Raw genomic sequence first — 25,776 nt, forward strand, 5'->3', positions numbered from 1 at the left:
AAACTAAATGGTTCTATTACAGATGTCACTGCTGCTGTTGGTTATAGCATCAAAACCATGTCAACTAATTTGCTGGCACTTAAAATATGACAAATTTTTAATTAGTTCCATTAACAGATGAGTTCAGAGAGAGCATATGCTCATTCCTGATGACAGACTCTTGATTATTGACAGCACTAGTCTGTCTTTGAATTCTGCAATCCACATTTTGTCGAGGGCAGGAAGTCGTCCACATAACCTATGTGAATTCTTCTCTATTTTTCAGGATCCACGAGTATGTGTTTTGGAAGCTGCTTCTGAGTATAGCCATAATCAGGAACAGGACACGGAGTATTTCCAAGCTCCAAGTGACAAAAGATTTGACAAAACTTTGACAAAAGCCATCAGGACTGAGGAGACTGTAGAGTCAAGCTTACGACAAGCCGTGCCATTACATCGAGCTGATTCTTCTGATTGTTGCCTGCTGGAGGATACGCAGTTTAAAACTTCAAGCACCGTTCAGACACCGATGCATCGAACAGTTACAACTAGTCATTCTGATCCTGTTGTTGAACTTCACCCCTCATTGCAGGAGTGGAATTCATGCGCCATCATGTCTGCAGCTGCTTCAGATGTTCAAACAGATGTCCATTTACTAGCTCAGAAGAAGCTGTCTCTGGAAGAGTGTTCGGAAGATATGGCAAAGCAAATTACTTCTATCACCTTTTCGTCTCGGAGACGTTTGACTTCCATGGCACTCGGCTGTAGTCTTGCTAGAGATGGCCTTGATGGGATAATGCCTTTGGAGGTTGACTCTGCTAGCCCTGAGGAACAGAGCCATGGCAAACAACACTGGGGAGGATCTAAGACCTGTCCTCCTTCAAGTCCAATGCTTGCTGGCTCAGTGTCTAAAGAGATTGGTTTTTCTTCTGAGAAAGACAGGTTTCATCCTGTCTTTGCTGACAGTAACAGAGTTGGAGCTTATCAAGAAACAGACTGTTCGTCAGAGCAGGATTCTGTAAGCATCCATGCTGATAAAAGACAGACCCTTAGTGCAAAAAATTCTGATGTTCTGCCTCAAGATGAAACTGAATTGGGCGGGCATAGTGCCAGACTGGTGGGGCTTGACTGTGATACAAGATGCATTCAAGAAATTAATAGATTTAATGAACCCCATTCTATAAGCTCTGACCAGCAGGAGAAAAGAAGCCCAGCTGGTCACAGCCAATTGTATGGAAGCTTAGAAGGTTCAGGTCCAGCCAGCCAAACTGATTTGCTGAAGGACCACATTAAGCTGTTGGCAGAAGAGGAGAAAAGTCCTTCTGATGAAGTACCTCTCGTTCAGAAAGAGGCTGCGAGAGAGCAAATCGGTACATCTCATCATTCGTCTACAGATGAGATTTTATCCGCCACGTCTGTATCTCGTTCATCACCAACGAAGAAAGTACTGTCTTGTGTCCACATAACCCTCTCCTCAAAGTCTAACAACTCAGAGCTGCACAGTGACGTGAATACTGAAAATGAAATGAGATCGGGAGATAAACCCGAAGTTAATGCTCAACCAGTGTCTTTAAAAACTCCAGAAACTTTAGTAGAAGCTGTTTCTAAATTACCAGCTGCTGACCTTATTCCAGAAGATCAAAGATCTTTATCTTTCCCAATGCCAGTGTCTTCAGCAGATCCCTGCCTGGTGCTTTCCTCTGTTACAAGCACAGCAGGGCAGGAGCAGTCTCTGCAAACCACTGAGAGACCACAGGGTCAGGGTTCAGGAGGGTGTAATCTGAAGAATATCTTCAACTCTGTAGTTCCTGCAAAAACTGGGAAAAGTACTTCTGATGCTGCCACTCAGATAACAACAGAAAGTCCTGAAAAAACAACCTTCTCAGCAGAAATTTATGTTAATTCACACAACGACGGAAATGCCGTCCACCAGTCATCTCTCCAGAAAGCACATGAACTTCCCAACAACGCAACTTTATCTCTTAACAAGATTTCCCCTTTCCCAAGGCAGGGTGGTGAGCAAATTAGCATCTTATATGTATGTGCAGACTTTCATCTGTTCAAGTTTGAGATATTTATAGGTATTAAAAACCAAAAGCAAACCCAGCGTTTTTGCGGAAGTAACATTTTTGAGATAATGTTGATATTTAAAGTTGCTCGTATGGGAAAAAAACCCAACCCTTAAACTTGGCCTTTGCAGTCCTGCGGGTAGGGAATTTTATCAGTACAGTTGTGATTCAGGAACTGAATTTGTTGTGTTCAAGTCTGGTTCAAGAAAATTTTCCGACACCTGTTTCTAGATAATTTGAATTGGTTTGCTGCTTAGAGTTTATCAAGTGATATATCTGATTACTGATTTACTCTAGCCAAGGTAGTACAAAATCTAAGGAAAATATGCATGTGCTATTTTCAGCAGAATTAAAATAGAAAAATGTGCAGGGCTTTTAAAAATCTGTTGGCAGAAGAATGTGGATGTTGCACAGTGTTTTCCCACAGTGGTGTTTTATACTAATGTTTTTTTTTTTTTTTTTTTTTTTCCTGGGCTCCAGGCTTTATATCTCTATTCGCAAGGTGTTTAAAATAGTACGAGTTGAGAGAGCAGATTCTTGCAGTATATCAGAGTGCAAAAAATATTTCAGCTATCTGATCATCTTTGTTATTAGAAGTCAGCTAATGTTCTGGTCCAGACGTTTACTGGAATTATGTTATGACAGCACACTTGTTTTTATTGACTTGAGAGACAGATATCCATGCTCATTTAAAATTATTTCGTTAAGCATGGATCAAGTGGGAGCTGTGTGGACTATGTGAATTGTTTGTTTTAGTTTTTTTTTAAGTCAGTGTTTGTCACCCTAGTCAGAAATTTAATATTGAATAGGTAAGTAAGCTGTTTCTTCTAGCTAAGCAACAGTCAACCTTCCGAGCATTGGGCGGACATTAAATAATAAATTAAATAAATAATTATTGCAATTTATTTTCCTAATGAATAGGATATTTCTCTGGATTTACTGCAGTGAACATCTTCAGCACTCTCCTTGGGTCCTGATTTGTTGCTTTTATCTTCGGTTGCCTTAAAGGATTAAAGCCTGACTTCTGCTAATTGCTTTGCCTTCCTTCCCCACAGATCAGCCCTTACTGCTGCCCTATAAACCTTCTGGAAGTACTGGGATGTATTATGTTCCTTATCTAAAGACAAGATCCATAATTTCTCGAGATGGGTCAGAAACCAATGTTGAGAGCTCTCACTCAGGTACTTACTTATCTCAGTTCTTCCATGAACTACAAGTATCACTTTGCGTTTGGATCAAAATATATCAAAATATAATTTCATATGCAGAATTGTCTCAGTTGAGCTTGTCCTACCGGTTTAGAGTAAGTGCATTGATTTTAATAAAAATATGTCTTTGTTCATGTTCACACCACTTTACAACACAGAGATGTGTTAAGTCCTGACTGAAGGCTATGGTTTCAATTTCTTTGATGAAAGGGATGTTAGTGCTCCGTTCTGGCAGTAAAAAGAAACAAGGCTCAATGTTTTACAGCTTGATAGTTCTTTACTTTCCTGTGGGAATTACTACTCAGTTTGGTCTCTTTCATATTTCTGCCAGTTCTCCTCCTTTTTAGTTCCCTTATTTATGTACCTTCTCCCCCTTTTTTTATTAATTTGTTATGCGTGCATTCTGAAATATCCGCCTAACCCAGCATGCATTTCAGATAATACCTTTCTCAGTGCTGAATTTCTTTCCATGTTAGGGGATTCCAGTGTAGAAAGCCTTTCTATAAACAATGTAATTCATAACTGTGGTTTAAAATACATATTCGCCTCTTCCCCACATCCTCTCATCTCCCAGTAAAAAACACTTCCCATTTACTAGGGGAAAGGGTGCTCTGTGATTCATCAACTTCTTTTGCTTTGCCTGCTGTTATTTTTCCGTTCTCTTCTATACATAACGAACACATCACTTAAGCATTATAGGTCTTATTTGCAGGTTGTTTTCAGTCAGATCTTTCTGACATCCAGTTATTTGTAGACAAAACTACTATTACAGAGGTGTCCAGTTTCTGACAGATGTGCCCCAGGGGAGTAGGTTGCCACAACAGCAGCAATAAATGCACAGGTTAATCATTATAGTCACAAATTGTTCTTGTAATTGTTTCTGCGTCTCTGCTCATTATCTTTTTCCAGTCTGTCTGTTGTGATATGGTCAAAATGAGAGAAACAAATGTGATACGAGTCTGTTGTTTTGCAGAAACTTATGATGCTAGATATAAAAATTCAGTATGCATATGAGGCAGTGCAAGGTTCTAGAAAATATGTAGCAGAATTGAAAACTAAATTTTGTTTTCTAAACTCCCTGCTGCAGCTGGGATTCTTAGCTCATGAGCAGTAGCTAAAGGAAACGGAGCTGAGCGAGTCCGCTGAATGTAACCAGGTGGTGTTGACAAGGATGATAAATCAGTTAGGGGCCATTTCAGGTTTCTAACATTAGGAGGCAGCGATATGATAGTAGGAGAGCTCTGCTGTTGACTTGAATTCTTCTGTAGAGGTTATACAGACCTACTCTAGTCTTCCAGTTTTTCTCCATTGCTATTCTGAGCTCGGAAAATAGATATCTACATCAGTCAGTGAAATGTCTGGAATTTTAATGTGAGCAAGAGGGAGTCTGGACATTCCAAGTCCTGTGTCTGGCTTCCTAGCAGAATTGTCTAACGCTCAATTTCTTGTCTTCATCTCTGCTCATTAGTAGAATAGATAAATTCTATCTGCCTCTGAGAAGAACCTTGTCACCAAAGATCATGGAAAACAATGTGGTGCAACACCTACTGCTGCTTTTATTCACTAGAGCTGCTCACTAGGAATCGTGATTGGTGCTTGGTGAATATACGGGCACCACTACTTGGATAATAGGTTTGCTTTCAGACGTTGTCTTTGTTGTGAAATCTCTGTATCTATTTTTCCTGCTTCCTCTTTCTACTCAAAGTTATTGCTTTTTTTTTCCTCTGCAGAGTCAAATGATGCTCTTCCTCCAAGGTTTCCAGCAAAAGTGCTTGGTTTAAGGGATGATAATCCTCCAGACAGTACAGCTATCAAGTGTAAAGAAGGAATCTACACGAAGAGGGCCAAGCCCAAGCTAGCCTGGGCTGAGGAGCAAATGATACCACTGGAAGCTTCCCCAGGTAGTTACAAGTGTGTTCAATTTTACATGTGATTTCATACACATGAAACAAAGCAGAGCAAAAGAATTACATTTCAGGTTCAAAGATTTCTGGTCTCATGATATTGCTGATAGTCTTCCTGAAGATGCTGAATTTGACTCACTTTTCTTTATCTTTCTGCTTCTCCCTGACTGCCCAAACACTTGAACGTTAGTATTTCCTAGCATTCCAGTGGCTCCAGTGCTTATCAGAGGTTTTGTAAGATCTTTTAGGTTTTGATGGGGTTTTATTTGGGTTTTGTGTTGTTTTTTTTTTTAAGGCACTCTTAAGTTTTGAAGTGCAAAGTCTTCTTTAAGTGTAGAAAGGATGGAGGTGTAGAAAACAACAGAAATTCCTTGGTAAATAAAAACAGGTGGGATGGTTCTGTATATTGGGTTGGGGTTGTGTTCCTGCCCACAAATACACCGCTGTCTCGTAATGTTGTGGAAAGTATCTCTGTAATGTTGGTATTTAAGTGAATTTTAATTTGATTTAACTGATGTCTCTTTGTTCTTCCCCTCCATTAACGTTGCTGAGTGGTACTCCTGAGGGATGAAGGTCAGGGTTTACCGCGACAGTAGCTTACGTTAAGGCTTTATTTGTTGAGAATGCTGACAAAATGAAATGATGCTGTGCTAACTGATGATTTTGACATTGTATCTCATGACAGTGACAAAAATTAGTCCTGATGGCCACTCCTTTTGTACAAAACCTCATTCTGTGATTTTTGAGTGGCTGATATACTTCCTCAAGTCTGCGTAGGGATGAGGATTTTTATTGTGTTTGAGAATTGCATCTTGTTCCTGTTCAGAAGCAAATAGAAAATTGCTGCGTGTTTGCTGTCTCTCCTAAATGCAGCTATTAGTTCCTCAGAGAAGCTGTTTATTGCACAGTACAGTATTTTGGGACATGTGCTATATTAAACAAAGAGTGAGCAAAGTGCAAGGGGGTAATAGAATTGTGGCTGTTAATGAGGGATGGGACCCAAAACATGTGAACTGCGTAATGGATTCTGAATTAGAGAGTTCCTGTTCTCTTCTAAGTAGTCACATATATAGGGGGTTTGGGAGCCCATTTATTTTTCTTAGTATCTCATAAACTTGTTATATGAAGACATTTAACGAAACAGATTTTTATGAAGTACCTCAACGTGATTATTTTTGTCCTTAAGCAGGCAGCTCTGTATGCCTGGGATAAGGTCACCCCACAGGGCAGTGCTGATGCATTGGTAGGGATTCCTTCTGATGATTTAAATTCTTTTGAATTAATTCTTCTCTTTAGAATGGAGAGGTTTTGGTATTTCCAGAAGATAATTTTTATTTCCAGAAGGTAATTTAAAATGTTTGCATAAGACACACTGAACTGCATTATTTGATGTTCATTTTATTTTTTTGGTAACTGTACATAGGACAAATAGCTGAATTAGGGCAACAATAAAGACAATGTTGTCTTAACCTATTTTTTTTCTAATGGAAGAAATAATTCTCTGTGAGCATTTATGAAAGGCAAGGGTATGGAACCAAGTGGAGTAAGATAGAAAAACGCTTTTCTTCATTCACTGTGGGTAACTCAGAAGAGGAATGCTCAGTCATGGTGGTAGAACTCCAGAAAGAGTGCATATATAGAAGTGAGCTCTCTGAACAAGAATCTGCAATAACAAACAAAATAGCGTGCTGGAGCAGAGATCAGTGGATACTTGTCTTTCTGAATAGCCTGCATAATAATGAAAGGGGAACGCAAGTGTTAATATAAAATTACCTAATAGTATTTTTCTGTAGCTAGGGTGGTCTAAAGACACAGGCAAGAAAGAAACTGTAAGTAGAACTAATCTTTTGTTAAACCAGCCAGTACAGCTGGAAATTTAAGCAAGCTTTCTAAAGAGACTTGCATGTCTAAAATCTTCTCTGACTTTTCAACTGTATTTTTAGATGGTCTAATAAAAGATTACTTCTACCCACAGAGCTTGTCTAGAGCTTAAAATTATGCAAGTTATGTATTTTTTTAAAAAAGTTTCTCTATATAAACTTATTTTTATTTTTTGCCTGTTTGCATTCCTTCCATTTTGTTGGTAACTTTTTAAAAATACAGAAATAGCGAAAATTCTTCATCGTATTCCCAAGCCTGATCTCATTTGTCAGGAGGATGTGGAGGAATCCTCTTACATGAGTACATAAACATTGACCTTGTATGGAAAGACAAACTCCTCCAACTTCAGAGTTAGTGAGACTGGGTCAGATTATGCTATTCATGATCTTGACATTGCACTGAAGTGTCTCTGCGTTGGGAAGGGAAGAGATGTATAAAACATAAGGAAAACAAGTGACTAAATAAAAATAAGGTTTATGAGGCGGTGTTAACAGCATGAGTTCACGCAATTGTGACCCTTCTTGAGCTTATTTTGCATCACATCTTTCTATGTAGAATTGAGGTTTTATAAAAACCTAGCTTGTGATTCTTGGTGAGGTAAATAGGTGTTTTCCTGCTGGGTAGGGAGAGGCTTGGACTTGCCACCCTTTGGTGAACCGGTGGCAAAGCTTGCTCAAGTGAACAAAAAGAAGACCTGGTTTCTGGTTCTGTTTTCATCAGTAGATCACAGTCGCAGAAACAAGAGTGTTTCAAACCAAACAACAGAAATACAAACAAAAAAAACAAACTTGGGAGAAAAATCTAGTATGAGTGTGATAGTGCCATTAATGGAGCTTGATAGGCATTTGCTGACAGCTCCCCACTACTTAGTCACATTAGTAAATGAACTGTTCTTTCTTTTTTTTTTTTTTGTATTAACTCTTTTGTTTATACTAAAGCTATTAGTGCTCTATAAGGCATCCTTAAACAACATACTTGGCTAAAATGACATGGAATATCTTGCAATAAGCATAGAGGCTTGCAAAATCCTTCTGGCACTAGCATCTGTAATTCCTACTTTCTGCCTTCATGGTTCATTATATAATTCAGTCTGTTGTACAAAGAACATAACAGGCAACACATTTTTACTTCGTTAATTTTGATTTTTATTTTTTTTTCTTTTTACGGTATATTACAAACAGCTTTAAAATTATTTTGGAGTATATTCCTGCTAGCACGTGCTGCATGTGTACTTAATATAGGTCTATTACAAATGAGATTATAATTGGATTTCTGCATATAGTTCTTTATGATTTCAGATAGTAGCATATTCTGGGGGGATTTCAGTGCTGCTTTGAACTAAAGTGTGTTATCTGAGCTCGAAAGCAAACAGGGCTAGATCTGGGTATGCTGTCAGAGACAATTCTAGGAGCTGTACAGGAAATTATATCGGTTGTTCTGAGTTTGTTAAGAGATAACGTTCAGGCATAATCTTAGGGGACGTTTGTACTCCCTGCACGTTGGTCTGAAAAGAGGAAAAATGAGTTGTGGCTGCCCGTCATGAGTTTCCATAAATATAAATAAAGATGAGTCCAAATCTTGGCCAGAGTAATTACCTGTGGTGTAATTAGATTCCTCCTTCAGATTCAGTTGGATATAATATTCTCTTGGATTCTGTGTTGCAAATGATAGAAAGTATTATTTATGTACTTTTAATAATGCTGCAACTTTGTTTCTAAGTTTGTTGCATTTTTGGAATTGGGTACAGTGATTCCTGCTTTTAATCCTTTGAAGTGACTGGAAAGTGTTAGGATGAAACTCATCCTGTTTATCATTTGCTGTTTGCTACTTGCTTCCCTGTAAAGAAACAAAAAGTTAAAGTGCTTTCCTTTTTTCTAGAATGCACAGATCGTTCGAAGTCTGTAAAAACCACTCATTCAGTCTTCAAATCTGCACGGTTCTACCTTCAGCATCCAACGCCCATCTGTGAGAGCTACTTCTTGTCTAACAGCGAGCTGTCAGAAGACAGTTCTGGTATCGGACATGCTAGACCTTCCTCAAGTGCCATCTTACAGAACTGGAAAAAAGCACGTCGTCATCAGCGTGTTTTCTCTGTTTGTCATAAAAAAGGTGGTGGAAATGAATTCTGTCCGCTCACTGCGGAAGCAGATTACAGCAACAGTGAGTATCTAAATGTTAGCACATCTTTGGGGAATGAAATGCCACGGAAGGAGCTACCTCAACGTGGAGGAAGAGAAGCAGAACAAAAGGCAGCTAGAAATTATCCTTCACCAAGTAGCCAAACCACTCGCCGTAATGAGAATGTGGAGAAAGACCTACCACCGAGACAGAGCGCCCACTCCCCTGGTAGCTTAGATGAGCTCTGGATTAAGTTTTTGGAGTGCCAGAAGAGACACCAGCACCGTGATTTTAAGAGTAAGGGTGAACTGTCCCTTGTTGAACGCCTCGATCGATTGGCCAGGGTCCTTCAGAATCCCATTCAGCATACATTAATACCAACAAGATCCGAAAATAATGTTTCTGAGAAGAAAATAAAGGGAAGAGAGCAGACTAAAATAAAACTTCCAGAAAGGAGCTTGTCTGAAAACACCTTAGAGCCTAATGCAACGCATGTTGAAGAAAGACCACAAATCACCCATGATAAAAATAACCTTGTTGAGCTCGGGAAAAATAGGTCAGGTGAGAAAATTATCCGCCACATGAATAAAATTTTGGAGCACCAGCAGTACTTGGAAACTCCTAGTGATGCTTCCACAGAAACGAGGCTTAGTAGAGATCATAGCACCACGATCAGTTCCACCACCTCGGAATCAGATGCGGTGACCCAAACAGAGACAGAAACTGCTACTCAGACTGAGATGAGCAGTTCCGTTTCCACCATTGATACTGCCAGGCTGATCAGGGCTTTTGGGCACGAAAGAGTGCGGCTGTCACCAAGACTCTCCCAACTTTATTGTACAATCAACCACCAGAAAAGTCGCTCTGAAAAGCGGGACAAAGGAAGTGGCAAAGAAGTGGGTGTAGAATATCCAAAGGTCACTTCTGAGAGACACAAGAAAAGGAAAGAGATCCAGGTATGTGGTCAGTTAGACCGGAAGATAATTTTAACTCATCTTTACAGGAACTCTTAAGCTGCTGTACAGCAGAGTTTGTTATTCAGAGAATTATTTAAAATTTTCCAGAGAGTGTTGTTTATATGGTAGGCTTCTGTCTTTGATCAAACAAGTCCCTCTGCCTTTCCAGAAGTAAGGATGAGATCAAAATATCTTAAAACCTCAATTGTGCTTTCTTTCCCTTTGTTCTTATTTCTCTTTTTTCTCGTCCTTTGTCTTGGGAAGCCAGATCCTGCTGTATCTGATTTTTAGTTACCTGGAGGTTCTTTGTGTTAGCAATCCTAAAGACAGTGGTGGTAAGTTGAGGTTGTAGATTTTGACTTCCTATTGCTGCCTGAATATCTCTGGGTAATGATAGATACCATTTCATGAAGATGGGAATTATTATGTGAATTTTCTTACTGTTTCTCTATCTTAAATATTGGAAATACATCGTCTTGATGAGTGCTGGTTGTAAGCTTGTTCAGTTTTTGTATTTGCCAGTTTAGGTGTAATAAAAGACCAGTTCTCAACCCTAAGGATTCTAGGTGAAAAGTCTGGAGTAAAACTGTTTTAAAGTGGAGGAAATCATTCTGATCATTTCAATTGAATATGTCTGTTGCCCTTTGGAGGAGAAATTAAAATCGATTTCCCAAAAGGGAGCCTTGGCGTCGATTTGGTGATTATAGTAAGAAATGACAGTTTTGGTGTTCTGTAATATATGTTACTGCTGAAAAGTACAGGAACAACTGAGAAATATTTCTTTGGGTTTTTTTTTGTACTACCAGAAGAAAGTGATATTGTCATCATTACTAATAGATTTCATTGAAACGAGTTAGGGTTTTTTTTATAGAAACAACTCAAACTCATTCTATGTGTCAAGTAAGCTAATGAATGCATGTCTGGGGGAGAAACAGTCTTTTTCAAGACTGTGAACGGTTTAAAAAAATACTTTTATTAACATTTTTCTTTGTAATATTTATTTAAAGGTAAAATCAAGTTGTCATAAACATTGCAACTTGAGGACCATTAACCAGAACACTGACCATCTAACAGTGATGTTAGGATCCAACATTTCTTGCAGGCTTGTAGTATTTGGGAGATGATTTTATTCCATGGCTATTTGGACCTTGAAACCAACATCTAACCTTTTGCCTGTTAGAATCACCTGTGAAATAACTGATTGCAGTAGTACTTATCTGAGAATAAAGGCTCACTGTTCCCAGTGCTTGATGTTGCATTGAAGCCACGTGGCTTTAAAAAGTAGTATCTTTTATTTGCTGATGTAGTGTTCTTTTTTAAAAATACATATAGACAGACACATGACCCACCTTAAATAAGGAGTGAGGGAAAATTGATGGCAAAACGGCGAACTTAGTTTAAAATCAAAATTTTGGTAATTTCTGTGACGCTTGGCTGAGCAAAAATCAAGATTTATTTTTTTTTTAGTTGCAAATATCTGTGGTTCAGAGACAGATATTTATTTATAGCAGGAACCCTACTCCTAGAGAGACTACTGTATGGATCTTTCAGGCAAGTGCTGCATTTTGTAGCTCTTTTTTTTTTTTTTTTTGACAGCCTATTGTCAGCTCTGCTTCCAGAAAACTTGGTTACAGCTTTTTTTATTTATAGCTGCTGAACCCACCCCAGAAGGATTTTATCTATTCCAGTTTCTGTTATTTCTAAAGCACTCTTCAAGCTGCCATCTGGTAGCAGGTACAAAGCTAAAGGTTGCGCTATTCAACTGCTGAAGGGCTTTGAAAGCACTGCACTGAATATTCTAGTCCAAACAGGAATGTGCATGTCAATATTCCGTATTGAATGGCCGCTGATATTTATTTCTGCGGGCTGATATGCATGTGCATGTAAATGGGTTATCTTGGGTTTTTTTTCCTTCCTTTAGACTCCCTTTTACTGAGCACATACTCAAATTTGCCTCTGTTCTCTGAAAGAAGATACATATCTACAACATCTGTCTAGTGCACTCTGCTAGAGCTGTAATGGTTTTATAAAACTAAAAAAAAAACCCCAGTTTTTGCCAGGATGCGTGAGAATAGAAATTGCTTCCTTTTAATGTTGAAATGAAATTATGTTTAGCGTTGAAGTGGTGATAGCAGAGATTCAATAAAAAGGTAATAAAAAAGCCTCTGTTCATTTCCATCATGGCTAGCGTTATGACTTACTAATAGGATACTAATTGCTATGATCAAGGAAAAAAAACAAAATCTGTTTTGTAATTAAAAATTAAATTCAGTGGAGTTGCAGAGCTTGGTCTGTGCTCCACTGTTGGATTTGAAGCCTGGGGAAGCACTGTCAGTTAATCGCTGTTAGTAAAGCACTAACCTTCTCTGTATTTTATATAACCAGAAAGCTTGTGGACTAGATACATTACACTTACAGAGTATATGCCTTTCTAAATGGCTCTAAAGTTACAACATGTCATAAAATGGAAATTAATTTATTATTAATTATTACGGAGTTGTGCTGCTTACATCCCCGCAGCTGGCACTTCTGTTTGTGTGAATGAAGATGTGAAACTCGTGTTTTGCCTAAGCCATGCTCTTACTAAGTGTCTTCTATTTCTTGTCTTTCTTGAGTTTAATTTTCTTCACCTGGTGAACTTTGCGTAATGGGGCTCACAGGGTGAGACAGCTTCCCCTGTTTTGAAAGGCCTTTGCTCTTTCATTGCAACGGTACAGAACTGGAGCACAGTGTGAAATCACAAAGCAACCTTTAAAGGCTTTTGGTTTGAGAGGGGAGGAATATAGGCTTCAGTTTCCAGGTTATTCTCCCTTCTTTCCAAAGTAGTTTGTAGCCTCTCGTGGAAATCCAAGCAACAAACGGTCTTGCCACGGCGAAGGTTTTTTGTAAGTCTGTCTTGACAGGCCATGTTGTCCCATGAACTTTGAACAAATGAGTTGGAGGATGCTCAGCACCGTACAGAATCTGGTCACAGGCAAGCTCTTGCCTTACAGAAATAATGCACTTTTCTTACTATAAAGGGATGCTGAAAGTGCACAAGGATAAAGTCAAGGCTGGCCGGCAATAAAAGACACCAATCAGCCTGTAATAAACATCTAAACAGCAACAGAATGAAGGTACAACAAGTAAAGAGTGATGGCTATAGCTTTTTGCGCTGTTTAGAACCCGCTTTCTGATCGTTTTGGTTAGTATTTCAGGAATTTCTCTTCTTGTACATGTTTGTTTTTTCTAGAGTGCCATCTCCCTTTCATTGGATTCAACCTCTGCAAGCAGCAGTTCCTGGGGGCCAAGCTCTGCTCTTAGTAACAAGCGACGGACTCGGATGCTAAACAAAGGTATCCAAGCAGGTGAGGTGTTGAATCCCAGACTTCTCTCTTCTGTATTTGCTTCTGCTTTTCATCTCTGGAAAACACTCTCCAAAGCCTGTTGCATGTTTCTGGTGACGGGTATGTACAAGCAGCATTCTTCAAATTCACTTCGAATGCTTTTAGAGAGAGATGTCATGTTGTAAGAAAAATGAGCCATTTCATTTCCTTTCTTGGTCTGCCTTTAGTAGCCAGTTTTCTCACATACTTAGAAGTTTATTAACCTCCTAAGCTTCTGGTCCCTTTCAACAAGCAAAGGTGGAGTAACTGTATTTTTTTTATATATTGTTTTTTCTGCAAGGTATCTGCTACTCACAGAATGTGTTTTGTAGACATCCTTTATTTCAGAAGGCAACTGCAGTGTTTCATATTCTTCTTGGTAATATTTTGGATGTTATATTCTGTTTAAAACATAAACTGATCCTGGACTGCTGCGGTTCTGCATGTGGGTTTTTCTGGTGGCAATTATCAGCTTTTTTCATAGCTTTCATTTACATGCTAACTTCCAGTCATCAGATTGAGTAACAGCTTTGTTTTATTCATCAGACATCAATTATTTGTTTATTACTGTTTTGTTGGTTTTTTTTTCCCCCATGTGCAAATGGATTGAATCAGAAAAATATTGTCATGGCTTGTTTTCAAGATCACATTATGACTTTTTGAATGTTAGTTGACACCTTCCACTTTATATGTTTCTGTTAAATATTTGTGCTGGTGTTTCTGTTAAACATTGGTAGTGCTGTGAGCAAACCAATCTTCTATAGCTAAAACACACACACATATATATACACACACATGCTTGCTTTGCTTGGGGCACTTTACACCACTTTAATTTTACTCAGATTATCATATAGTAACTATCCTGAGTCATTCTAAACTCTTTGAATTGGAAGTGGGAATATAAAAGATTTTGCCTTTTGAAGGTGGGGTCAAGAAAATGATCCTTCAGCATCCAACTAAAAATTAAGGGTCGTCTCCTGAACTATGCGTGTCACGCACGCTGATGTTGGGAGACCTTCCAGCTGCTCTGGAATAAGATGGTTCTGCTTCATTTTCAACTACAGGAGACTTGGAGATTGTGAACAGTGCAACTAAGAAGAACACTCGAGATGTTGGTGTGACTTTTCCTACCCCAAGATCTAGCCAGCCAAATCAACGGCCACAGGAACCCTGGCATTGTGTGGATGGTATTTTTGGAGAGTCAGATGGTATGGTCACAGATCATCAGGCAGCAGGAAGCAAGGATAAGCAGAAGGGACAGCCAGGCAATTTTTTTGTGGAGAAAAGGACGAAAAGGAGCAGGCTGCATTTGCCACAAGGTCAGTCCAAAATACACTTTCGTTGCGGACCAGAAAAGCTGTACATCTCAACGGCAACCAGCACAATATGTGAGGAGGATTAGCTAGGACACAGAGTAGTCTGTCAGTAGTACAGTCTGTCAGTAGTACAGTCAGTTCTTATTCTGTTTTTAATCAGTGAATTTTAAACAGAAACACTTAAGTCGAGTGAACTCTCTAGTGCTCTGTTGTGATGGCATTTTCAGTCAAGCTGTTAGATGCAACCTAGGCAGTAATGGTAGTAGAGAAGAAGCAATGAATAAGGCAAGGAAAGATGAATGAGGTGGGAATCATGTAGATACTTAATTTTGGTTTTCAAGGTATAAAAGGTTCTGTTAAACTCTGGGTAACTGGTTGCTCTAAGTTGTACGTACTGTTTCATGTACTGAGGCTTCAAAGAACAAAAACTTTTTCAGGAGTACTTGAGGGAAGATTGTGGTACCTGAAGAACTAGGCTCGTCTCCCTCTTTTAGCTAGAGTTGCATTTTTGGGCCAATGGTGTAGCCTCCTCACTTTTTTCTTTTTCTTTTAAATTTCCTGTCAGTCTTCACAATGTCATGATTAAATGTTTAAAAATATTTTCCTTAGTCATCATTGCTGCTGTTGTAGGGACAAATCATACTCTCTCATACTGGTTTAATTTAGAAATTTTAGAATATCTGCTCAGAGTACTAGCTGATGTATTCAAATCCCATTATGTATGTAAACTGTGAGTAATCTAATTCTTGTATACATATTTAACATTTAGAAGATGTAAAGCATTTGATCTTCAAAAATATATATAAAAAGCCATAGGGCTTAGGACAGCAGAGAGGCTTCTTAGAGATGTAATTGCTGATAAATAACTCTTCTGTCTATAGAGACAAACTCGCAAACTAAGCCATTTTGTGCTTTTTCGAAAGTGTTGTTTGATAAAGACTTGCTGGTTTTCTGACACTTGGCAAAGAAATTCTTTTGAAACTGCCAAAGGTGCCTGCTACAGAGTCCCACTGTTATTAAACTGAAGCGAGTATTGCAGTGTTAAGCCACTGATTGGATTTAGCTAAGACCTTGGGCTTTGTTGTGGTTTAAGCCCAGCCAGCAGCTCAGCCCTACCCAGTCTCTTGCTTGCTCCCCTGTTGGTGGGATGGGGAGAGAATCGGAAGGGTAAAAGTGAGAAAACTCGTGGGTTGAGATAAAAACAGTTTAATAAGGAAAGCAAAAGCGGTGCACGCAAGCAAAGCAGAACAAGGAATTCCTTCACCCCTTCGCTTGGGCAGGCAGGGTTCAGCCATCTCCAGGAAAGCTGGGCTCCATCACATGTAGCAGTGACTTGGGCAGACAAACACCACCACTCTGAATGTCCCCCCGTTCCTCCTCCTCCTCCTCCCAGATTTATGAGCTGAGCAGGATGCCATATGGGCTGGGACATCCCTGGGGGCAGTTGGGGTCAGCTGTCCCAGCTGTGTCCCTTCCTGACTTCTTGTGCCCCCCAGCCTGCTCGCTGGTGGGTGAGAGGCAGAAAAGGCCTTGACTCTGTGTAAGCCCTGCTTGGCAATAACAAAAACACCACTTTATTATCTACACTCTTTTCAGCACAAATCCAAAACACAGCCCATATTGACTACTGTGAAGAAAATTAACTCTATCCCAGCCAAAACCATCACAGGCATAAAGAGTCAGAGATGGGGATGGAAAACAGGCACATGTGTTGTGTACAAATCTTTATTCTCTTCTGTGGCCTTTTAACAGGGATATCCTGGTTCGTCCAAGCAGAAGACTTGAAATCTGAATCTAGGAAAGAAAACCATTCCAATTCCTTTTCTGGTCCCGGACCATCTTGGTTTGAACCATTGACCAGCATGAAGCCTTGGAGAGAGCCTCTCCGGGAGAAGAACTGGCAAGAGCAGCAGCACTGCAGCATGATTCGGCCAGCAGTTCCAGAAAGAGATGCTGAGCACAGGTCCTCACGGCCGTTCGTGAAGCTGACGCTACAGGTAAAGCCACACCGTGCTATAAGGCTGCTGAAATCTTGGCAGGATTGCAGGAGTTATGCTGAATCTTTTGGAAACACTTTTTATTCCTTTTATTTCTTTATTATTTCACCTTTATAATCACTGGAAGTCGACGTGTTGCAAACTGTTCCCCTTTAAAAATAAAAAAAGTCAAAAAAATCCAATAAACCCAACAAATTCCTGCTTTTTGCTTATGGTAATCTGGCTTTCCACAATCTACTAATCTATTTGAACTGATCTAATATTTTAGGGCTTAAATCATTTGGCTTCAGGAACTAGAGGGAGTGTAGCTGACATAATATCAAGTCATAGTTGCTTCCATACAGAAATAATACTGCGTGATGTACACAGTGCATGATTAAAAGGGGCTTTAATTCATACAGTGCCAACTGTTTGTGTGTGTGTACAAACATACACGTGCGTGTACGTGTACACGTCAGATCAGGAGTGATCACTCTACTGGTGGAAAAATACAAGATACAGCGTGCAGAAATATTTTGGAAAGAGATCATCCGCGCAAATGAAATGTAAAATGGGAAGTTCTAACTAAGGTGCATGTCTGAAGTTTATCTGAGTTCAGTCGCATCTGTTTGTGCACTCAGAGACTGCCCCGTGATGGAAACAGGAGTGTGGCAAATGGAGATGGTTTCCAAAATTCCACTACTTAACCAAAACAAATTCCTAATGTTGATGTGCCTACTAATTTATAACAAGGGAGACTGTAACTTATAGAATCTTCTGTCCTATGGGCTCAGCTTTAACTTTTTGCTACGCTTTTTTGAGAAGAGGTTTATGTCCCTTTTGCTAATCATTTTAGCAAATTTTTTAATTCTTTCTGCCCAGTTAGTTTTCTGGTTGTTGACAATTTAACAAGTTCTCTGAGGATCTACCCAGCATTAAGGATGCAAGATTTTGTATGTTATAACAAATGCTACTTTGTTGTTTGGTTTTTTTTTCCCCATACTTGCTAATGGTGTTAGATATTTTGTTTATTCCCTTCCAGTTGTAGGGAGACAGTCTGGCCACTTTAGACTTTGTTTGTGTCATCCCATCTTAGGAGGCTCTTGCAGTGCATCGCCCTGATTTCATCTCCCGTTCTGGAGAGCGTGTGAAGCATCTGAAGCTTGTAATGGAGGAGAGGAGGATACAGAGCGTACTGCAGTCTGAACGAGAGAAGCTATTTAATCCTCCAGGGAAAAGAAAGGGCTACAGGAGTGCAAGTCACATGATGTCTGACAGAGGTACCTTCGTGGTTCTGCTTTGTACATTCTATAGGAAATAGTGAATTTCCACATTATCCTTAAGGGTGTGTGTATTTTTCATAACAGTATTACAATTAACATTATTGTCTATAAGAATCTATAATTTATGAAGGAGTCACATTGTTGCAGTAGTATTCTTTGTGAGAAGTAGACTTGTTCATTCTTACCTCAAAATTCTCCCATTTAGGTTTTCTGATTAGAGAAAAGAGAAGAACAATTCCAAAGAGTGAAATGGTTCAAAGATCTAAACGGTAAGGTTAAGAAAAATTTGTTTCAGGTGGATAAGTGACCTGGGTGGAAAAGATGGATGAATGGTATCTGCAGTCAGAGAATTGAGTGTTGGGGATAACTCAGCTTTTTCAGTGCAAGATGTAGGCATCTTATCAGAGGGACAAAACATTTATTAGAAAATCTGAAAAACAAGATCACTTTGGAAAAATGATTTCTGTAAGTAAACCTGAGTATTCTGCTGCACTATCTGCCATCCAGGCGCTAGAGCAAACTCTGCAAGTACTGGAGCCTGAAAGGAGAAGAAATGCAGGGTGTGGGCCACTAGAGTGGTCTGTATAATTTTAAACATTACCAAACTAGGTAATTGGTGCAGAAAGTGAGGTTTCATTTCACCAAATGAAAGTTGTTTGATGGAAGAACTAATTACTCACAAAGGAATACAGAGGCTTTTACTCTTGAAGAAAACCACCTTACCGTAGATTTTTTTTTTTTTGCCTTATTTTTGACTCAATTCATATCTAAAATGCACAGCACACTAACAATGTATTAAACGTTTGGAATACCTATACTACAGAGAGAGCATGTGAAGGTATAATAAAAAATTGAGTGTATTGCAGCCAGATTCTGAAACAGTAGTGGGGTCAAGAGGAGGTGGTTTGGAAGAGTACCAGCTGAGAAACAGCATAAATACTTAAAAGTAAATTGGAGACTTATGAAGTCGTCTCTGTTAACTTGTAAAGTTACATAAAAATACATTGATACTGTAAATTATTTAGAGTCAAAACAAAACAAAGGTCGAGCGTACCTTGAGGCAAGGGATGTTTTAAGTAGTTGGGATTTCAGCATATATTAAAATGCTTTGTGGCATTGAAGCCTTGGAATGTGCAGGCAATGTGCAGGGAAGGGTTTGTGCTGTGTGAAAGGGACAATACCGTGAGCCGGGGCTGTTTCACAGCATCTTCCTTGCTCGTGGCAATGGGATGGAGCACACCTCAACAGGTCTGCAGGTGACACTGGACTGGGAGGACCAGTCAGGGTGCTGGAGAGTAGGTCTACAGTTTCTAGAGATCTCTGCAGGCTGGAGGAAAGGATGAAGAGGAATCTCATGAAGTTCAGCAGTGACAAATGCCAAGTGTCTCCATGGGACAGAAACCCCCAAGCACACCCTGGTGGCAGTGTCTTGAGGACAGACTGCCTGTGGAGTGGCCCTTCTGGAAAGGGTCTTGGGGGCCCAGGAGCTGCTGGGAGGCAGATCAAACACGGGTCAGCAGTACTGGCAGGGATGAAGGCCAGCAGCACGCTGTATTTCATGCAGGTGGAGGGAAGTGGATATTCCCTCTGCTGAAGCACTCATGGGACCACAGCCGGATCCTGTCTCCTGTTCTGGGCTGTCAGCAAAGTGACTTGAGGCTGGTGGAGGCCACCAAGACACTCAGGGGGCTGGAGCACACAGTGGATGAAGAGAAGCTGTGGGGCCTGGGTTGGTTTGGCCCAGGGAGGAGGAGGCGGCTGTAGGTGGTTTGGCCCAGGGAGGAGGAGGCGGCTGTAGGTGGTTTGGCCCAGGGAGGAGGAGGAGGCTGAAGATGAGGATCTGTGGTGGCACTTCCCTGCCAGAAGGAGGGTTTATAGAAGGCAGAGGAAGACTCTTCTTGGAGGTGCACAGTGCCAGGCCAAGCAGCAGCGATGTGTTACAGGAAGGAGGAACCTGAGCAGGAGAGGAGGAAGCCAGTTCTTTGGGAGGAGGGTGGTGAAGTGGTGGACCAGGGCCCTGCAGAGGTGGTAGAGCTGCCATCCGTGGGAAGAGTCACAGGTTGAGAGGATGAACCTGATCTAGCCTTGAAGTTATCCCTGCGCTGAGCAGGAGGTTGGTCTAGGTGACCTCAGGAGGTTGCCTTTCAACCTCCATTATGTGGTGATTCTAAAAAATGTCTACTGGAATATGCAATATATAAAGTAAACCCCTTCTTATATATGATAGGAGAGTCCAAAAATAATGGTTTATTTTAATTTTAAAGTATTTTTAGGGTGTTACTAGAGAGGTGACATAAGTGGTAAATACGGGAAATATGTCCATTCCCCAAAGGAATGCATCTCCCCATGTTTTAACTGAAGGAGAAGGATTCAGGTTCAGGTCACTTGGACTGTGAGATCGATGTATCTGAACTCCTATATTTTCAGAAACTCTGATTTCGTAATAACCAAAGTCAGCAGGATTTCTATGGAGACTGATTCAGGCAGTCACACTTGGTGACTTTTTTTTTTGTTCTTGCTGCTGTCATACTCCAGCTCTCAGTTGGAGCTGAGAAGTAATTTATTCTGTACCATTCTTTCGAAATCCACACCTATAATGAGTGCAGAAGCTTTTTTCTTTTTCTCTGTGAGGGTATAAATGGAATTTCTCATGGCAAATTAGCCAGAAGTAATGAAACCAATTTTTAATGAATTTACCTATAATTCTGCATTGCCCGCTTCTTGCTCTAAACATCTTTATGTGGGATGGTTTTTCAGGGGTAAATCTTGATCTTGTGTGAGGGGAGCCCTAGAATGGCAAAAGCCTTTAGAGGATGGTGAGACGGTAGTAAAGCAAAGCCCCAAATCGTGGCTGTATCCCTCCCTCCATCCAGTAACACACGCATAGACCTAGCACCCTCTGCTGCCATCCAGCAAAGCATAGGAGGAGTAAAAGAAATGTGAAAATGTGATTTATTTTCTCTTTTTTGTGGCAGTAATCTGGGTAGTGACATATTTAGGAAAGATGACCTCCTAAGAGCAACTGCAGAGAGTAGGAAAATAGGGATCCACAGGAAGGTAGGTCACTGGAAGGAGTGCAGTTGCTTTTTTTTTTTTTTTTTTTTTGTGTTGGATGTGTATTTGCTTGCTTATCAACTCCACTGTGAAGTCTGATGGACTGGTAAACACATTTGTGTGGGGGACTGTAGAAGCCACAAATGTGTTTGGCTCTCCCTAGCTGATGCTGCTGAATTAGACAGGAGGGAAAATTCAGTCCCAATTGAGATCTGGATTTGATTCCTTGCTTTTGTGATTCTGCCTACTTAGTTATGAGTTATCATACAGCTTCCTATTTGCTTTCCAGCTAACTCCTGGTCCTTCTGTCCTTTGAAACATGCAAGTGACACCTAACTTGTGCTGATAAAATAGCAAACGCCTGCAAACTGATACACATTTGCCTCCCTCACTTCTCTTGCTGGGCTGAAATATTATTTCTTTTCCTGCTGGAATTAGTACCAAGGCAACTGGTCAGAGGTGCCCCTCCTGGCTGGTGGGCTGTATCGATTTGCAGTGTTCAAAATGGAGTGTGTCAAAGTGCTTTCAGATAATACGAGTTGAAGGCATAGATGTCTTTACAAATATTTGAAGTGCCAACAGTAATTATGCGAAGATATTATACTGATGTAAGAATGATACAACCTCTAAAGGAGTGTAATGCAGTATTGTATCTGTAACAGGATGACTTTAGGTTTTTTTCCTATTTGCTGATTATCAAATCAGCATGTTAAGAAGAGTTAGAGTAAGATCTGTCTCGCTTGAAATATTACAGGACTGAAATTTTTGGACATCATTGATTTTTCACCTCCCATAAACCACAACGTTTTTGAAGCTGCAGATTTCTTGGCAGCCTCTGTCATGAAATTAGTAAAGCTTTATGATGTCAGAGGAAGATTTGGGGAAGGCAGTGTGAGCCATACGCTGCCATCCAAGCTCTCGGGTTCCTCCTTTAGATGGTAGCACATAAAGCAGACTGGAATAGTGCACTGGCTCTGTGCTGAGCACCTTCTGTTCAGCTCAAAACATCCCTCACCTAAACCGGGGCAACACTGTTGAATGTTGAAAATACTAAAATATTGAAAAGATGCCTAAATGGCTTAACTTGTGATAAAAATATTGCTATTGGTGGATAAACGTGTTGCCCAGCATCAGCATATCCTCAAAGCAATGGGGCCGTTCTGTGCTGAAGATATTGAACCTTTTGCAGCTGGGTAATCACATCATCTGTCTCATCATTATAGTGTTAAAAATACTCCTTTTAGGAGGGTGCTGCTTGTAAGAGAAGGGCATTATGTGCTGTGGGAATTTCCGGTATCACAACTGCTATATATTCTGCATTTTCCCTTGTGTGACACTAGTAAACCCCCAAATAACTGTTTTTATGCTGTAGCTGGCCAGTAGCCTTTAACAGAATGTGAAGCTAAAGCAGAGGATGTTGTTTTTATATCAGTAAGGTCCTTCCTTCCAGGTCACTATTTTTGACTTCTTGTATTTACATTTAAGGATCTATGAACAGCTGCCAGAGGTGCAGAAGAAGCGGGAGGAAGAGAAGAGAAAAATGGAATATAACTCATACCGCCTGAAAGCACAGCTTTATAAAATGGTAGGTGTTCTCGGCAAGTATTTGTACTGGAACATTTTAGAATCTTTTTCTTTTTCTTGAGGTCAAAAGTATTACAGCATTATAGTAATATTTACTAGATAACACTGTGGTGTTATTTTGCAGCTTCTAGATGGATAGAATACATTAACATTTAATCAGAGTAAAGCTTAGCAAAACATGGAACAAAAAAATCCCCCTACGTAACCCGAAATCCTTCCAGTACCTACACATGGTGTATTGGAAAAAAAGACAAGGAATCGTGGTCCTGATTGAAGCATATAAAAAAGGTCTTGGGCAGTCTTCAGGGTAGAACAGAGGGCTTGTGGAACATATTTAAAGAAAATATTCCATGGGCAGGCTCTTTGACCTGAAGGCTGCTGGTTTTGCTCTCGTGTACCCTTGCTGTAGGTGGATATAGCTTACCTAGTTCACAGCCAACTTTGCAAACAAAGCCTGGAGTCGTCATTATTAATTTTTCTCCAGTGGAGTACTGGCAGTCCTGGTGGTAATTTGTTAACTTTGGGGGCTGTGGATGTCATCATCAAGTGTTTGTTCAGCTGACTGTGTGGTCTTACCACACTGGCCTGGGTCAGCCTCGAATCTCCTCTGTCAGGCAAGTTGTAGAATAAACCAGTGCCCCTAAAGTGTGGGTATGACTAACTTTGAACCACAAACATCCAGCAGCTCAAGAATGGTTTCTGTGCTGGGGCCTCACCACCTAACCAGCAGCAGTGCAAAGGTGGGGTGAGGACTCCAGGATTTTGGTGAGCAGGAGAAGGAAACTGGGGGCCTGTTTTACTGGGTTACTCCAGGACTCTGCTGACTCCTGCCTCGTTCTGCCTGGAAGCAGTGAGATCCCTGCAGGGAGCTGTTTCTGTCCCAGCTAACAAGTGCTGCTAATGCTCTTCCCCTCTGGCTCTCCAAGCTGTGTAATGTGGTTAACAGACAGACACAAAGCACAGGTTTAATTAATGATGGGAAGGCTGAAGAACCCTGTGCTAGAGCTTCACCTGGGTTGAGCACTGTAAGTAACAAGGAAGAGAGTGTTCTGTCCATATGCCCTCCCATGTGCACACATCTGATTATCTAGTATTTCTGGGTAACAGGCAGTATCAGTTTATACACAGTGATGTGGTGAATGTCCTGAGGAGGCCCATTTGTCCCCTCTGAGCAGCACATCTCCAAAACTGACCAGTGTATCACTTCTGGAGCTGCTCTTAGACATCCATATGCATAAGCATTCTCTTAAGACTTAATAAAAACTAAAAGCTGAGAAACAACCATTTGTAACAAACACTGAGGTTCTAATCTGATTTACCTTCTCGCTCTTTAGCTAACCCATACCATAATATGCAGCCTTCTGGGGAACTCTGGCATCAGGCAATAAACTGCAATATAAGCCTCGGTAGTTTAAGGACACGCATTAAAAATTAAAACTGTTTGGTGTTTTGTTTTTTTTTTTTCCCTCTGGATCTTAAGGTTACACTTCAGTTTTAGCATTGCAATTCTTTCATGGCTGAGTTGTCCTTCCAGAGTTGGAATAATAGGGCTAGTTATTTGTTGGGAACAGCAGTAATTGGATTTTAAAAGTCAGGGCTTGTAACGTGATGTATTATCCAGAATACCTTCCTAATCTGATTGTGGGTATTTACTACTAGAATTACTTGAATTTGATGCTATACTTCTGCCGGGTATATTCAGGATGTTTTTTTTTTTCCACTAGTTTGAGAATTTCAGATGCTGGTACGATAAAGTCTTAAGAGTTAATGAATGCTGTCAGTCATTGACTTGGAGTAGCGCAGTCATCTGCAAGCAGATAAGGAATCAGATCAAAAGTTTTGTATATAAGTGTGGTTTTGATTAGAAGAGGGATGGTGATTCATTGCAGTAAATATTGTAATCTTTTTGTCTGATGATGCAGTGTAGCTGTAAATACATTGAATGGTTTGTTTAGAATTTGGTGAATGTGTTGCTGAGAGCATCAGTTTCTAAGCGAATCTGATTGTGCGTGGAAAAAAAAGGAACCGCAGATTTTGTGGCATGACTCCAAAGATGACACAGAGTATTAGGAGAAGAAAACGGCTGGGACAAAAGCTAGACTAAAACGGCATGTAATCTAGGGTTGTAGCGTCTAAATGATCTGTAAGCACTGTACCCAGACTGTGGGCTGAGTATCTCTCATAGTGGCAAGTTTGTGAACTGCCGATGTAGAGTAGCAGATCAGTACTCTGGAGTAGATCTGAGTCTCGTTTTAATTGCAGTCACCTTAGGGGAGTCTTGCTGTGCCTCATACAAACCTTAAGAGGGGACAGTTCCTTCCAAGATCATTTGGCATATATCCAGACAAAGCTTGGGAAAGGAGCAGGAGGCAGAGAGCCGAGTGTCCTGCTCAAGTTTGTGTGGGGGTCAGTGGTGGAGCCACCTGTAGTACTCGTATCCTCTGACTTAGTGACATGACCTGTCCCTAAAGAAACCTTTTGTCCTTCACTCTTTGGATTTTGATGCTAGCACTGATCATCTTGATGGGGAAAAGATCTACTCATGCCCCAGCCACTCTAGGGTGCAGCTTAGTAGGTGAAAGTGCATGCTCAGGCACTCTGTTCGGGAGAGTCCGAGGCTTATGCTCCTATTTTCTTGCCTGACTTTGCACGGTGCAAATGTTAATTCCTGACAGAGGAGCACTAATGAAACTGCAGGTGGGGATGTCTTGAACCCCCAGACCAGTGGGCTTAGAGAAAGAGAGTCTGAGCACTTATTCTCTTCTCCCAGCACCTGTGGCTGAGCACTGTCTTAAGAGTGAAGTGTGCTTATATCCTAAATTTATCACATCTCAACCGTGATGTAATGTGGCCCTGGGACACTGGTTGATTCTATTTCTGTCACTGATACCAGAGGAGTAGACATGTAAAAGTAAAACTAGGTGTACACCTCCCTAATAGCAGTACTGCTGGCTCTGAGGATGGCATTGCCTAGCAGTGCGGTGTGTGTGCCATTTCTACAGGGCATTGAGGGCTCACAGGTTAGGGGTGATTAAAATTTGGGAAAGGAAGCAATAAATTTAACATGTACACTGCTAGTCAGA

General features: G+C 40.5%; 1 protein-coding gene across 1 annotated transcript in view; it reads left to right on the top strand.

The window, feature by feature from the left end:
- Positions 1-25,776, top strand: part of ALMS1 (ALMS1, centrosome and basal body associated protein) — a 72,767-nt gene that overhangs the window by 43,784 nt on the left and 3,207 nt on the right. The window contains exons 9-18 of the mRNA XM_026847042.1: positions 266-1,994; positions 3,104-3,229; positions 4,987-5,157; positions 8,920-10,115; positions 13,348-13,462; positions 14,545-14,799; positions 16,549-16,793; positions 17,869-18,052; positions 18,261-18,324; positions 22,595-22,694. Coding sequence (XP_026702843.1) covers positions 266-1,994; positions 3,104-3,229; positions 4,987-5,157; positions 8,920-10,115; positions 13,348-13,462; positions 14,545-14,799; positions 16,549-16,793; positions 17,869-18,052; positions 18,261-18,324; positions 22,595-22,694 — 4,185 coding nt within the window. The remainder of the gene's footprint in view (positions 1-265; positions 1,995-3,103; positions 3,230-4,986; positions 5,158-8,919; positions 10,116-13,347; positions 13,463-14,544; positions 14,800-16,548; positions 16,794-17,868; positions 18,053-18,260; positions 18,325-22,594; positions 22,695-25,776) is intronic.

Source organism: Athene cunicularia, assembly GCF_003259725.1.
Source record: "Athene cunicularia isolate RWA chromosome 4 unlocalized genomic scaffold, athCun1 chr4_part1, whole genome shotgun sequence".
Taxonomy (NCBI): domain Eukaryota; kingdom Metazoa; phylum Chordata; class Aves; order Strigiformes; family Strigidae; genus Athene; species Athene cunicularia.